General features: G+C 40.7%; 2 protein-coding genes across 9 annotated transcripts in view; both read right to left on the bottom strand.

Moving 5' to 3' along the window:
• The window catches only part of CATSPER3 (cation channel sperm associated 3), a 57,698-nt gene extending 51,191 nt beyond the window's left edge, over positions 1-6,507 (bottom strand). Inside the window, exons 1-2 of the mRNA XM_086411660.1 lie at positions 6,369-6,507; positions 50-86 (exon numbers count right to left, since the gene is read on the bottom strand). The gene's annotated coding sequence lies outside the window, so the exon portion shown is untranslated. The remainder of the gene's footprint in view (positions 1-49; positions 87-6,368) is intronic.
• The window catches only part of PCBD2 (pterin-4 alpha-carbinolamine dehydratase 2), a 41,919-nt gene that overhangs the window by 14,190 nt on the left and 12,769 nt on the right, over positions 1-14,960 (bottom strand). Inside the window, exon 1 of one of the 8 annotated variants that reach the window (XM_086411673.1) lies at positions 6,369-6,481. The exons of 6 other annotated variants lie outside the window; for them this stretch is intronic. In XM_086411673.1, coding sequence (XP_086267799.1) covers positions 6,369-6,437 — 69 coding nt within the window. In that variant the 5' untranslated portion in view covers positions 6,438-6,481. Of the gene's footprint in view, positions 1-6,368; positions 6,482-11,259; positions 11,427-14,960 lie in introns of those variants that run through there. One more of the 8 variants, XM_086411674.1, reaches the window with a different exon arrangement.

Here is a 14,960-nt window from a genome sequence, read left to right as displayed (position 1 = left end):
CATCCTAGTTTAAGTCCACCCGTTCCCGAATGTGCAGAAGCTAACCGACCTGACTAGCGCCATTTTTCAGTCTCAGCCACGCATATCTGCAGAGCAAAGGAGACAGCAAGTAGTTACATTTTTATCACAATCTGGAGCTTTTTGATTTGAGAAATTAAAGGGAAAATATCCTTTTGGAATATCGTTTTTCAGGCAATAGACATTTATAAAATAACGAGTTTAAACCTAACCTTTGCACATTTATAAACAAGTAAGGTAGCAAGTTACAAATCTGCAGTATCATGGATGACATTCCAAGTTAGTGCTCTCAACAGTGAATTTCGGTTAAAAGTGGATCTTTTCCACCCTAAAGTACTCAGTACGTGGACTGAGGCCCCACTTGTGCTCTATCTTGGCACCTTATGCACACCTTCCCCAGATTTCCAGAGCCACTTCAAAATCAGCTCCTACTGCTCTGAGGTCTTAAGGGCTTAGATCACTACAGATTTCACTGGCTTCATGTATGGGTGGGGTTCTTTAATGACAAACAGCCTTGCCACTGGGCTTATATGTGAATGTCTCCAAGTCCTGTCCTTCACACAATCCTGAACCTTAATTTTTTATTAATCTGTATACCAGAAGGTTGTCCCAGCAATTTCATTTTTAGATCTATACCTTAAGGACACTCTCACACCTGTCCACAAGGAAATAAAAGGATGCCTGTTAACAAAACTCACTGTAGTAATGAACATCAGAAAAAACAAATGTCCATCAATAGGGAAACAGATAAAGTGTGGTTAACTTATTCATATTTTAAAACTGTTTTGCAGAGGAAATGAACATTTTAAAAACACATCTACTGTAACAGAAGCATACAATGAGATGGAAAGAATATCAATCCAAGAATTCAGAACCTGTGTTCTAGACCCAGATCTTGAGCAAGCTACACGTCCTGCCTAGGCTGAGATTCCCCCATCTGGATACAGGGAGATGATGTGTACCAATCACACAGCACAGTGCCCTCACACACAAAGTGAAGTTCAACAAAAAAGAATATTAGCTAATTACAATATCGGCAGCATGCGATGGAATACTACTCAGCCATAAAAAAGAATTAAATAATGCCATTTGCAGCAGTATGGACAGACCTAGAGATTATCATACTAAGTGAAGAAAGAGAAAAATAAATATAATATTACTTAAATGTAAAATCTAAAATATGACACAAATGCTGCCATATTTAAAATAAAGTTTTTCCATGAAAAAAATAAAATAAGAACTTATCCACAGAACAGAAAGAGTCACAGTCATAGAGAACAGACCTGTGCTTGCCAAGGAGGAAGAGGGTCGGAGAGGGATGGATTGGGAGTTTGGGATTATGCAAACTAAATAGATGCAAACTATTACACAGAGAATGGATAAACAACAAGGTCTTACTGTATAGCCTAGGGAACTACATTCAATATCCTGTGACAAACTATAATGGAATATTTATGAAAAAGAAAGCATATATATGTATAACTGAGTCACTGTGCTGTACAGGAAAAATAGTGTGCCCTGTGGAAGGATCAATCCCCAGAGCAGACTTCTCTGGGACCTGAGGTCTTATCCTCAAATATTTCTCCCAGCCATGCATGTGACTGTGGGCACACCACCCAACCTTCTTTTTTTTTTTTTGGCCACACCGTATGACTTGTGAGATCTTAGTTTCCCAAAGCCCCTTGGCAGTGACAGCACAAACCACTGGGCCACCAGGAAAATTCCCACTACCCAACTTTCACACAGTTTCCAATCTGCCCAGGAGAGGACTCATTGAGGGGTAGAGAGAAGGCCCAGGAGTCAGCATACAAAAGAGCTCTCTCTGTTTTTGTTTTTAGTGCTTAGAAAACAGAGTACTGCTCTGAAATGATCTGCATCTTAAGTTTTCAAAATTATAATATCGGTAGAGTTTCATAATGAAGTTAAAGTCTCCATTACCCTCTTGGTTTGCCTAATCTTCTCCAAGCACCCAGTGGAAAACCTGGGGCCATGCCTACCTGGTAGTCTTACTGTATTCTTCATGGAAATCTTCAGAATTATGGCCAGTTGCAAATCCAGAGTTATAGTAAAACAAAAAAAAATACGCTCATCTGTAAATATGGGGGGTGGGCATGAGACCAGAAATAAACTGGGGGTGGTTCTGAGAGAAATGAGCAACGCCAACAGCCATCCTCCATGAGATTAACAGGGTCAGAGTTGCCAGAGCCTGAAACCCCAAGGCACAGAAAAGCATGCCTTACAATTTTTAGCCTGAATTCATTTTCTTTACAAAAAAAAAGTGTGCTACTTTAACGTTAAGTCTTATCTGGACTCACGCAGTATGTTATGGGAAAGTGCCTGAAAAGTCCTGTGATACAGAAAGACCCAGAAAGGAAAATGTACACTCCCCCTCCCGCTCAGCCTTAGATTCCTCTTGCAGGAGGAAGAGGGTGGACCAGGGCGGCAGGGCTCCTCCCACTTTGTGACTTGACAACCAGCATAAGGAGCTAAGTGCTATGTTCCCTGATGATTAACAAAACATAGAAAAGATTCTTCTCATTGCACAGACTGGGGTTTTCCTAGGCCAGCAACCATATTGTTTAGGAAGTGAGAGTTTGTTTCTTCATGGTAGTCAGGAAAGAACCTAGAGCTCTCTGTCTGGCATAAATGACCTATTTGGGAAGGCAGAAGCGATTTTACAAGCTCCAGTAAAACTTTACGGTAGTTAAGTGTTCAACTGATCTTTCGGTTTCATACATTGTGAGAGCAGACACCAAGTCACAAATACCTGTCTCAGCCTTTCACAGAGAATTTTGAACCTTCTTGTGTGTTTGTTTTTCTTATGAGTTTCTGTTTCCTTCCTTAGATGCACCGGAAGTTTTAGGCCTAGAGGTTGTGCTGACACATGGTAGATGCTGCACAGGATTTAAGTAGTCTCTGTGTTTTGGCAGACTGGGGCACTCTGCATCACTTTCTCCTGACTGCCTCAGATGTGGGTAAAACTCCTTTCAAAAATGGTAAAGGTTCCTATGACCCAGAAGATGACCCTCACATATTTAGGCATTAACAGGTTATGGACATAAGGTTCTAAAAATTTCAGAATCTCAAAAAAGAAGAAGAAACAAAAACCAAAACCTGAATATAAGAAAATCACCTGGCCACCTTCTTATTGTGTACCAGTTTCTAAGAAGGCAGGGCCATACTGATTAATGACAATGAAAAGACACACACATGCCTTTTTTAGAAGGTTCAAGGTTGGTGTTTTCTCACAAAATTCAGTACTATTGAGTATTTTCTTCCAATATATTTCCTTTAAGCAGAAAATATGATTAGGTATATTCCAAATAAGTTTTTTGAAAGACTAAAAACATAATAATGAATTTAAGAAAAATCTGCTCACAAATCTGACAAGAGAGAAAATAAAAGTCAAATTATTGTAAATACAGGTAGGCTCTATTTTTAAAACTTTAAAAATTAAAGCTAAATAAAGAGATTTTTTTTTCTTTTTGTTGCAACACCTTTGTTTTGCCACTTGTAACTTTATGAGTTAGTAAGAAATGACTTTGTTTACATCAAAACAAATGGGGAATAGTTTGGGTTTTGCAATTTTTAAAAGTTGGTAATAAGTTCCTTTAAAAGCACTCTAAATATACATATGTGTGTGTGTGTGTGTGTGTGTGTATATATTAAAGTAATTAAAACTTCCAAACAAAATGTTTGAATTTCAGACAGCATTTAAATATCCTTGAGTTCACAGCCTCCTAACCCTATTCCTTCCCCCTCCGCCCCACAGTACCTCCACTCAGCACCACTTTTCTGCCTCTACCCTCACACAGAAATGAGTCAAAGGTTAATTTCCAGTCTAAGTCAAATTCTAATCCAATGTGCTCCCAAAGTACCCCACCCAACACACAAAACTACCATGCAAACAGTCTTCTCCAAAGTGGGAGGTTCACGAGAGGGTGACAAACACTCGAAAGAGAGTGAAAATCAGCTATAAAACTCCAAAATCCCACTGATACCCACTCCCTACTATACATAAAATGGTCAGTTCAGGGAAAAACCTACTTCTGTATCTCTCTATTGCCATTTCTTAGTGAGAAAATGACTTTTGAAAGCTAGTCAAAGAACCACGAAAGACAAGGCTGACAGCCACCTCTGATTTCACTCTGGCGCCCAGCATCTACGGCAGTAGTGATGGAGCTCGAAGCATTCCTGGCGATCAGCACCAAAAGGCAGCGACATCACAGGCATGAGTGCTCCAGGAACTGCAGACCAGAATCAAAACCTCGAACCCTACACTCAAGAGCTAAAACGTTTCCTCATGTGAGCAAGAGAACCACCACTAACAATCTTTGGAAATAATATTTGAGTCTTGGCTCAACTGGATAATTTTGTTCTGCACCAAAACCGTTCAAATTCCCAAAGTCTACGAGCAGATTCATACTAATTTCAAGACACAGTTTCCTTCCAAACCCAATGAAATGAAAGGCAAAAACCAGCAAAAGGAAAAAAAAAAACAAAACATAAGATGGCTTGCCATTTTATGAAAAACAAATGAAGAATTACATTCACATCACACTGATAAACTGAGAGGCTGCCAGTGGTTTTCAGGGCAGATGTAACATTTTAACAAATGTGATTGTTTGTGAACGAAATAATTCTGATCAAAAACTTAATTGCAGCCAAAGTGAGCCCTGCGCTGTGTCACCATAATCCATTCTGACAGGAAGCAGTGAGTGGAGATTCCTACTGTGAACGGAGCACATGTGAAAGGTCAGCTTTGGCCTGGAACTTCAAAACCGTTAACGTGTAAAACAGTGTGCATTAGAGCCCGGAACGGCTAACCACTGGATTAGCGGATGTCCGCTATGTGGGTCTGATGTGCTTTTGGCAGGTAATGGTTAATTTGTAAATAGGCAATGTATTATAACTTTCTTCTTTGCCTCTTCCCAACATTTACCAGCAGAACTCACTCTTAATTACAGACTCAGAATATTACAAAATTAGATTTATAGCATGGTCTCATTATAACAAAGTTCTTGTTTGTGAAATGAAACTTATTTTTAATAATTTATGAAGGAAAAGTTACATGCATTTTTTAAATGATGAATGAAAACTTTTTTCATGTAAAATGAATATATCTGTTCACCAATAGCAACTGTATTATAAAAGCCAAAATTTGCCAAATGAGGATTTCATTATAAGAAATGGATAATTTACTCACATATTATAATCTGAAAAACCAATTACATGATACTATTTTGCATGGCTTAAAAAAATTCTGAATAAAAAAGCAGTTAATAACAGTTTTCATTTTCCAATGAGCTGTTACTTATGAAAGAACCAAGCTAAATATTGCCTTATAAACCAATGCATATGAAAGTACTTTATATATATTTAATGCTATAAAACCGGTTCATTTGGCTTTAAATTAGCCATTTCTCTCATATATAAACCACTTAAAGGTAATATGGCATTAATGAGTGAGAAAAGTCGACACTGTGCACTTCCTTGATTATTTTAGGATTTAATTCATTTCTGAGTTGAGGAGAAACAGCACTTCTCAATGAAAACAAGTAGGTCTTCTACAATAAGTTTTATTTCTATTCTCAAAATCAGCCTTCTAAAGCTACATCTCTGGCCATTGGACAGATGCAGCTCCTGGGCCCTCTGCAGACTAAATACAGAAATCTTGAAGATGGCTACATGGCAAGGGTAGCCTCATCACCAGCAACCTCATGATTCCTATCCCCTTGAGAATGTCCACAGAAACCTTTAGAAACAAAATCATACATGTGCTACTAACTGCAATGGAAGGCTGAGAACATGGTCAGCAAAACAAGTTACCAAATTATGTTTCTGCTTTCCATACTGGATCTGAAAACAAAACCTTCAACATACTTAGAAGATTCAGAATCTCCCTAATACTCTGCTTCTGAAAGTATGGACTGTGTACATTTACCAACCACCTTCCTAGACTCTAGCCCTTCAAGGACCTTACAGTGTGGTGGAAGAGGGCAGACAATCAACCATAAAGACCTGGCAGGAAGTAAAGGAGGTAGGGAGGAAGCAATCGAGAGAGGCTGTGTGAGTGAGCGGTGCTGGGCATCATACCCATTTTACCCTCCTCTCCACAGACACAACAGCAATCCACATTCCTAAGTAGAGCACCTAAGTCACCATAGGAGCTAAATTTATCCCAAGTACAAAACTTAAAAAAGAGATGTGTAATTCACACATAAAAAAATATTTCCGAATTGGTCATTAAGGTATTTTCTTATACTGTTATGTGATTGACTACACCTGGTAACACACTAAATATATATAATTTTATCTTCACTCCTAATCATTTTTTCCATCACCACAACCTTTTCAGCATAATAATTCTTGGCCACCATTCCACTTCCTTGGTGAGGCTCAGGCTCAAAGAAGCTCATGGACTTCCCTCCGGAAAGGTTACCAACAGAGCAGAAACTGCCCCTGCACTGTTTCAACTTAAAATGGGCACGCCCACCCAGGGACACGCCCACTCACGGACGCGCCCACTCACGGACACGCCCACTCAGGGACCCCTGTGCCCAGGTGCTTTCACCACACCTGCAATCCATGCTTAGGATTCTCTCACTCAGGAGCAAGATTAGTACTAAGGCAATTACAACTATTGATTCCGAAAGAGATGTTGCTTATTTCTTAATTGGCTTATGTTTGTTTACAAGTCTTAAAAACAAATGTCCAGAAGGCTGAACTTACACTTTAATTCACAAACACAAAGAAATATGTTGTTACGGGTTTCTTTTTAAGGACCCATGTTCAAATGGGAGGACACTAAAGAAATTCATCATTCAATTCTTATTTGTAGGAGCAGATTCTCTGTAACCTGTAAATTATTTTGATTTACAGTGAATCATTATTGTATTCATAAATGCTGGAAAGTTGGTGAACAACATGATATAATGACACCCCAAAATAATTTTATAACTGCAGGTGTGCAAATCATAACATGTGGGAGATGACTCAAAGGATAATGGGGAATAAAACAGTTTAGGAAGGGTCACATAAAGAAGGGAAAGAAGCGAGGGCATGTACCGCAATTTTCCAAGATGTCTTTAAGACCAAACTACTCGTTTAGAGGCAGATGCAGTGGAGCAGAGTCCGCACGGGCACCAGAGTCAACAGTTATATTTAAACAAGCAAAGGCAAAATACTCCATAATTTACAACAAGCCAATCACATTGCTCATTCTTTTGAGGTTAAATGCTACTGACATAAGCTACACCTGAATCCAATCAGCGCAGAGACGCTGAGAAGATTCACACGAAAGGACTAAATTTGTCACAAATGGGTTGGTTTCCGATCTTAATGTAGCCAAGTTGCTTTACTCTGACCTCCATTGAACAAATCAACTTAATGGGCACTAGGAGTGCTATAAAACTTAACAATGGAGTGATTTTTAACTTTTAAAATATAGTTATGAAGCAAAATGTTGGATAGCTTCTACAATACTGGAAATCAAATTAAATCTAGATGTTTTTTAACAGTCTTGACAGATATAATCCTAGTTACCATGTAAATTTATGGTAAGCTGCTGTGATATTAGCCACAGGTGCTACTTTTAATATATGAGCCGCATCTGGCTGGGAATAGAATTTCTCAGAGGACTGAAAATGACCTCACTATCAGACAATGGAAGGGAAAAAAACAAGACCACTGTGGCATATAAAAAGCTGAAGATGTGGTCCACAACTAAATATTTCACATAAAATTCATTTTAACTCTGCAGTTGTAGGTTAAAAGATATTATGCTTTCAATATTTAAGAGGCGTAGATATATTTCAACCAAATAGCCAAAAGATTAAGAATGTAAGACAGTTATGAATACCCTGGCTACGTATACAATACTAGTGTTCCATCCTTTGATCAATGTTGGGGAAAATGATGCACTAAGACTTGAAAAGAAAATTCTTTCATGGTTCCCAAGCACACAACATGAGTAGACACCACTAGGCACACCAAACCAAGACGTAACAACTACTGATCTCTAAGTGCCTGGCCAACATCACTGGTTGGGCTTTTAAAGTTCTTTGGAGCCATTCATAACGTCCAAGAAAACATTTTCATCAGGTGAAATTTTAAAAAAATCATTACAAGTAATCACTATTTCAAGTCTGAGAACCAGCAATATCACTACAGACAAATACAAAGAGAAAACATAAGTTTCTCTTACATACTCAATTCAAAAATAAAAAGAATATGTATAAAATATACAATTGTTCCCTTTTAAGAAACCCTTTCTGAACCACTCAAAAGCCATCATTTGCCAGAGAACTGGCAAGTGTGGAAATGTGATAGAGGATTTACAAAGATTTAATTTCCTATGAAATAACTCTTCCCGAATTACACAAGCCTTCTTTATCTGAAAAAAAAAAAAAAATCTCTAAAAGAGAAATATTTCTATGAAAATATTCCCTACCCCATTGCCCTAAGCTGTGAGAATGTTAGCTATAAAGCCCTATAACGAAACATTTTCCTTCTGACCTTCTCAAGTAACTTGAAGGGCTTGATTTTTTAGCTTCAACAGGTCAATGCAATCTAGATGATGACTTCCATTTACTTTAACAAATAAATGGATCTATGCCAGATTTCAGTGGGCATGAAGATCCTGGGTATCATAAGCAAGAAGAACCTGGTATGATACGCTTGTGATAAATGGACAGCATTTATTAATATATGGAGCATTTAGAAAAGGTAGGCTCACCAAGTCTCATCTGTGCTACGAGGTTAGTTATGATAGAAAGGCACTGGTTAAATTAAACAGGGCCTTTCTGTTCAATGGAATACTCTATATACCCCACCATTAAAAATCATGAAGCAAAATATTTTACTGACAGGAAAAAATGTTCACCATGTATGAAGTAGAAAAAAAGTGACTGAGAAAAGTGTCCACAATATGACTCAAAATATATATATATAAACATATGTACATACATAGGAAATTCCCTCATAGCTCAGTTGGTAAAGAATCTGCCTGAAATATAGGAGACCCAGGTTCAATTCCTGGGTGGGAAAGATCCCCTGGAGAAGGAAATGGCAACCCACTCCCATATTCTTGCCTGGAGAATCCCATGGACAGAGGAGCCTGGTGGGCTACAGTCCATGTGGTCGCAAGAGTCGGCCACAACTTAGTGACTAAACCACCACCATGTACATACATGTATACTCACAAAATACGTGTTCACGCATATTGCTTCGTAAGTGGGCAAAAGACAGATTTTTCTTCTTGGTACTTTACTGTGTTTTCCAAGTTACAAAACATACTATGCAATCAGGAAAAAAAAAAAAGTATTTATTAATAAGCTAAACAGACCACACAAACCTAACAGGGTGCTATCGTTCCCGTAAGAGAGAGTGGCCTGGTTAATCTCTGTGGGATATGAGGAATCCACAAACGTTAAACCCTTCTATTTAAAGCTTACAGTTTTAAACAAATAAGAAGATGGAAGAGACTCATTTTCAAGCTTACATAACAGAATCATAGATGAAGACATTTAGAATTACAATGGCCCTCTCTTCTACACATCTGTATCCACAGCTGAATGGTCAGAAAGCTGGCATCTCTCAATGCAGAAGTGTGTCTTCTCTGTGCAGAGTTCTAATTTACAAAGTTAAGTTTTTAGAGGCTCTCTGCAGACATTCTATCTGAATGTGACTTTCTCCTCCAAGTAGAAGTTGACCCCCAATCTACAACTGACTTAGGACAAGTAACTGGTCAATCAACTAATGCTTTCACGACAGGGCATGCAGAACCATGTAGCAATTTACAGGTCAAATTCCTATCAGTAGCCACCTACCCTCTCCTTTAAAATATGCAAAGAACACATCGCCTCTTTGAAGCCCTCCAAAACAAACACCATTCCTTAAATATAACAAAGAAACAGACTCAATTTTGAACAGTTAAGTTGTTCATTCAAAGGTCTAGGATGTTCCTAAATAGAATAGCATCCATATCTTGAATTATTCCACAATCCTTCAAAACACAGACTTGGGTTAGAAAAGAGCTGTGGCCTTAGAGTAAGTAAGAAGCAGGGCCTTGGAAGGACGGCTCATTGCTGCTTCCTCTGTGAGTCTGAGCAGCTTCCTTCCTACCACTCCTCAACTTGGCTTCCTAATACCCAAACTCACAAGGCTGCTGGGAAGCTTCAATGAAACCACCTACGTTATTTCCCAGGTCACCCAACAATGAGCTACTAATGCCTAGAAAACACTCACTGGTTCGTAAAATACTTTGTGACTCTCCAAACTGTCAGAAAGAAAACTGACTTGGCTGCATTTCAGGTAAATAATGCAATATTAGAATTACCTATCAATATTAAGAAAGACCTTAAAGTAACATTTTTATATCAAAAAATGTTTACATTAAAAATATATCAAATTTTTAGGGCTGGGTGGGGATTGGCTGGAGGCGCGGTAATTCAGCGGTTTCAAAAAAAATAAATAAATAAAATAAAATAAAAACATATCAAATTTTTAAAACTTTTCTATCTGGAAGACCACCAAGTTACGATTTAAAAAAAAAAAAGAAAGAAAGAAAAGAAAGTCAGCCAAGAGGGCTGAACCAGTGGCTACAGAAAAGGAAAGGGATCTGAGATTAAAAGAACTGTCTGGAAACAGAAATGAGTGCCTAATTGATAACAGGTAAAAGGCCTTCAGCAGTGTGACATCTGTAGTCTTGGAAGAACCTGCCATGGTCCCTCAGGACACCAAGATTTATAAAAGTCTGGGTGTGTGTGGCTGAACTGTGGAGCCAAAATATCAAGTGCCAACCCCAGCCATTCCTCATTGGAGGTGATTTACTAGAGATGCCACAAGTGGCCTGTTTCTTTCTCCAACACTTTTAAACTGCCCGCAGAACAAAGGCACACATCAGTGCTGTTCTGCTGGGAAGGGCGCAATGGCCCTAAAGAGCATCCCATCATACACAGCAACTTAGGCGCCAATAAGTTGGTCACCGTTCAGAAACATCTGTGTCTAGGAGTAAGGAATGAGAAGTCCCTGGTGAGAGTTTTAGGTAATAACCTGTAGAAGACAAAAAGATAAAAAACACTATGTTCCCCTGAGGCTAAGGGCACTGACCAGGGTCACCTATATGAGCCCAATCAAGGGGCTTCATGGATTCAAAATACCTAGACGATACAGGGAGGACACTGTGGGAGAAGTTCACAAGCGCACCCCAAGCCTTGGCCCTCAAGGTACTTACTTACACGTGAGACGCACAGAGACAAAGCTAAGTCGTCGCATTCTTCTGTTACATGATCTAAGCTGCACTTACATCCTAATTCTGCCACTGGTTCTCTGTCAGCTTCACCCCTAGGCCTCATTTGCTTCATCCCTTTCAGTGCTAATGTTCACAGGTTGAATATCAAACAAGGCTGAAAGAAAATCACAAACAAATAAGACCATGCAAGGGCTGAATTACAAACAGAAAGAACAGACAGGAGACTAACATTTGTGGCTACAAAGACGTATATAAGGCACGTGGGCTTCACTTCCTCTGCAGGCTGGCCTGCACCCCCCCACCCTATCTGAATCATCCTTCTGATGGCCACGAATGACTCCAGTCTGCTTCATTTGTGATAATCTTTCAGAACTCACCTTACTTGGAGTGTTGGCAGAGCGGATTCCACTCTCCCTTTTAAAACACCGTCTTCCTTTGGATTCTGTGTACAACACTGGCCTGACTGTCTTCCTATTTCACTATAAAGTCTTTCTCAGTGATCTGCAAGCACCTCCTCTTCTATCCAACCCCTTAATGGATTGAGTTCTGAGTCCTCGCCTCTTCTCACACTACAGTTTCTGCCTGGGTGACCTCATCTATTATATTGGCTTGGTTCCATACACATCTATGTCTCCCCAGTTATCTACAACCCAGACATAAAGCTACCTTCTTGGAGGTGATTTAGGGATGTCTCATAGCAACTTACACTTAACAATATCCAAACCAGAAACCTTGATCCCCGCACCCAAATCCTGTTCCTTTGCCACACTTACCCAACTCAGTAAATGTCACTTCTGACCACTCACTTCCTCAGGTCCTTAACCTGAAAGTCATTCTTAAAATCCCCTGCTCTTCTTCCTCACCACCCATCACCATTCCTCCCTACTCAGGGAAACGTGGGTTTTCTCTTGATATTTTTATGCCCTGCAAGAGTTGTGTATGGCATCATTGGTTCCTGCTCATGTAAAGAATGGAAAGCAGCTCCAGCCTCCAGACCTTTCTGCTTCCCTCCATCACTCCCCAGTCCACCATCTCCTGCTGTGTCCACCAAGCGAAGATGCCTCACCTGGACGAATGCAACAGCCTCCTTGCTGTTCCCCTCGTGTGACTCTTGCCGCCTTCTGCGTCCACTTCACCCTCTAGGTCCCCACAGTCTGCCCACTGTCCATTACACTGCACCCTCACCCTTCCTGTCGCCTTTCTGTGCGGCCACCACGTCCTATGTACATGAATGTCTTGGCTGATGCTCTAAGAACACCGATGATGCCAAAGAGATGCAAACACCAGGTTCTTACTAGACTGTGCTCCAAAGTCATCGTCCAGTTTCTAAGAGTAGTAAGGAAGAATGGTTACACTGGCAAATTTGAAATCACTGATGATCAGAGAGCTGGGAAAATCGTTGTTAACCCCACAGACAGGTTAAACAAGTGTAGAGTCATCAGTCCCAGATTTGACGTGAAGCTCGAAGACCTAAAAATATGGCAGACTGCCCATTTGGTTTCCTTACGCTGACAACCTCAGCTGGCATCATAAGAAGCAAAACAAAAACAAAGGAAAGAAAATTCTGATATTCTTTTCCTAGGGATGCAATACACACGTGCAAATAAAATACCAAATGGACAAAGGAATAAAAAGAAAAAGAAAATGCATCAACTTATTGGTTCCTTAAAGAGGTCTTCCCTGACAGCTCTCCTCCAGCTGAATTTGGGTTTCCCATTTTCCTCTCCCACATTTTTCTCTTTTCTGCAGGAGAGGTGGTATCCACACTAATAAACTGATGCAGGGATTGACTAGCTCAAAGCCCAACTCCACTGTGGGGCCTTGGGCAAGTTCCTTAATCTAAACTTTCATATCCTTATCTGTAAAATGAGTCAAATGTTCTCTGTGAATATAGGGATTTGTGAGGATTAAATGAGTAAATACGTGTGAAGTCCTCACCACGTAGGTCCTGGCCCAAAGTCTGAGTGTTCATTAAGCATTAACTATTAGGATGTTCCTTCATGGCACTTATCACAATGGGCAATTCTATATGCACTATTTTCTTTGATTATGCTCTCTCTCCCCCTACTATACTGTAAGCACCACGGAAATAGGGGAAACACCTGCTCTGCTCACCAAAGCACCTCTGTGTCCAGCACAGTGCCGGCCTACAGTAAGTGCACAGTAACTGTTTATTAGTGTTGAGTGCATAAGATTAAAAAAAAACAAAAACCTTTCTCAAAATGTGTAGCATGTGGTCAGACGGGGACACGATAGGCGTAGGTGAGATGCAGTGTAGGAGGGGGAAGAACAGCTTAGATCAGGAAAGAAATGAACCGAAACATTCAGGGAGGGAGCTCTGGCTCCACTATGGACACTACTGTTCCTACTCCCCCATCCCTGCTTTCCCCACTTCTTCAGTGGAGGGCATGACTAGGATGACTCAGGTACCTCACCGTTCTAACCTCTAACTAACAGACTCAAGAGGTAAGGTTAGGGACGGCAGGTGGCTTTGAAATCCTCTGAGAAGATGATGTCCTAGAAAACCTAACAGGAAGGAACTGGGATTTTCTGAGCAGAGACCAACTTGGTTACAGTGAAGCAGCACGAAAGCCAATGAAGGCAGAGGGCCTAGAGACAAAAAGGCGTCAGGAAAAAGCCATGGCCTCCAGGAGAGGAAGGCGCAGGGGAGGTGCACCCAGACGGGAAGCACAGTCAGGCCGGTCCCTGGTGACTGACTGCCAAGCCAACTCTTCAGTTTCAGGCCTGGGGGCTTGAGAGAATGGTGGTCCAGCTGAGACAAACAAACAGGTCTCTTTGAGGAAATTTCCCTGTAGGAAAGACAGAAAGCTAAGAGTTTGCTTACAGAGATGTTAAACCCGAGGCAATGCTCAAAGAGGGAGAGAGTGCCACAAGGACCCTCCTTGCCAGCCTTCAGCCCAGCTCACCGCCCCCACATGTCACAGTAAGATGTGCCCTCTTGCTCCTCGTCCTGACCTATGCCACCTGCCGACCCCTCCCCCGTAACTCCTGCCCTCTATAAAACCTCTCAGATTTATTAAACCCCCACCCCCGCTCCAGGCAGGCTTCCTGGATTACACCTCTTTCAGCATCTTAGTATTTCATATTTTAGTGCCTGGTTAGCATGCAGTTTAAAAGATCAACTATCCATATCTTATACAAGTCAGATGTTCCACCTCCACAACAAAACTGGCAACACTTCTGGGCAGGGACAAAATCAGGTATTTCTTCTGCATCTTCCTCCTTCCAGGCCTTGGGCCTAGACAGTGCCAGTCTTTCAGTGGGTGCCAGCCCAGAAATCTCGCTACACTCACTGATCCTGCCGGAGACAGGCCTTCTGGCTCTCAGTGGGGAGACCATGTGGCACCCAGCCCCAACTGGGCCTGCTTCGGGCACATGGTGCATGTCCATGGCCAGGGTTGTGGTGGCAAGGACAAGGCGTTCAAGCCAGTTTGATGAATGATATAGCAGAAGGCCACAATCCTGCCTTACCAGCTGAGAGCACAGGAGTAAACTGATTCATTAGTAGCATTTGCTATTTTGTTAAAACTGATTTTAACAATACAATTAAACTATGCAAATAAACGTAAAGGTCTCCTTTAAATCATTTTCCATAACCTCCGATTGCTCAACAGTGATATCTGGGCTGCTCCCACACAAGTACAGCTTTGTTTGTTCTAGCTGGTGA

The sequence above is a fragment of the Bos grunniens genome, chromosome 7, assembly GCF_055505025.1.
Source record: "Bos grunniens cultivar Pamir isolate PY7600 chromosome 7, Bosgru_T2T1.0, whole genome shotgun sequence".
Classification (NCBI taxonomy): Eukaryota; Metazoa; Chordata; class Mammalia; order Artiodactyla; family Bovidae; genus Bos; species Bos grunniens.
The sequence above is the reverse complement of the archived record's forward strand: the minus strand, read 5'-3'. Positions and strand labels throughout refer to the sequence as shown.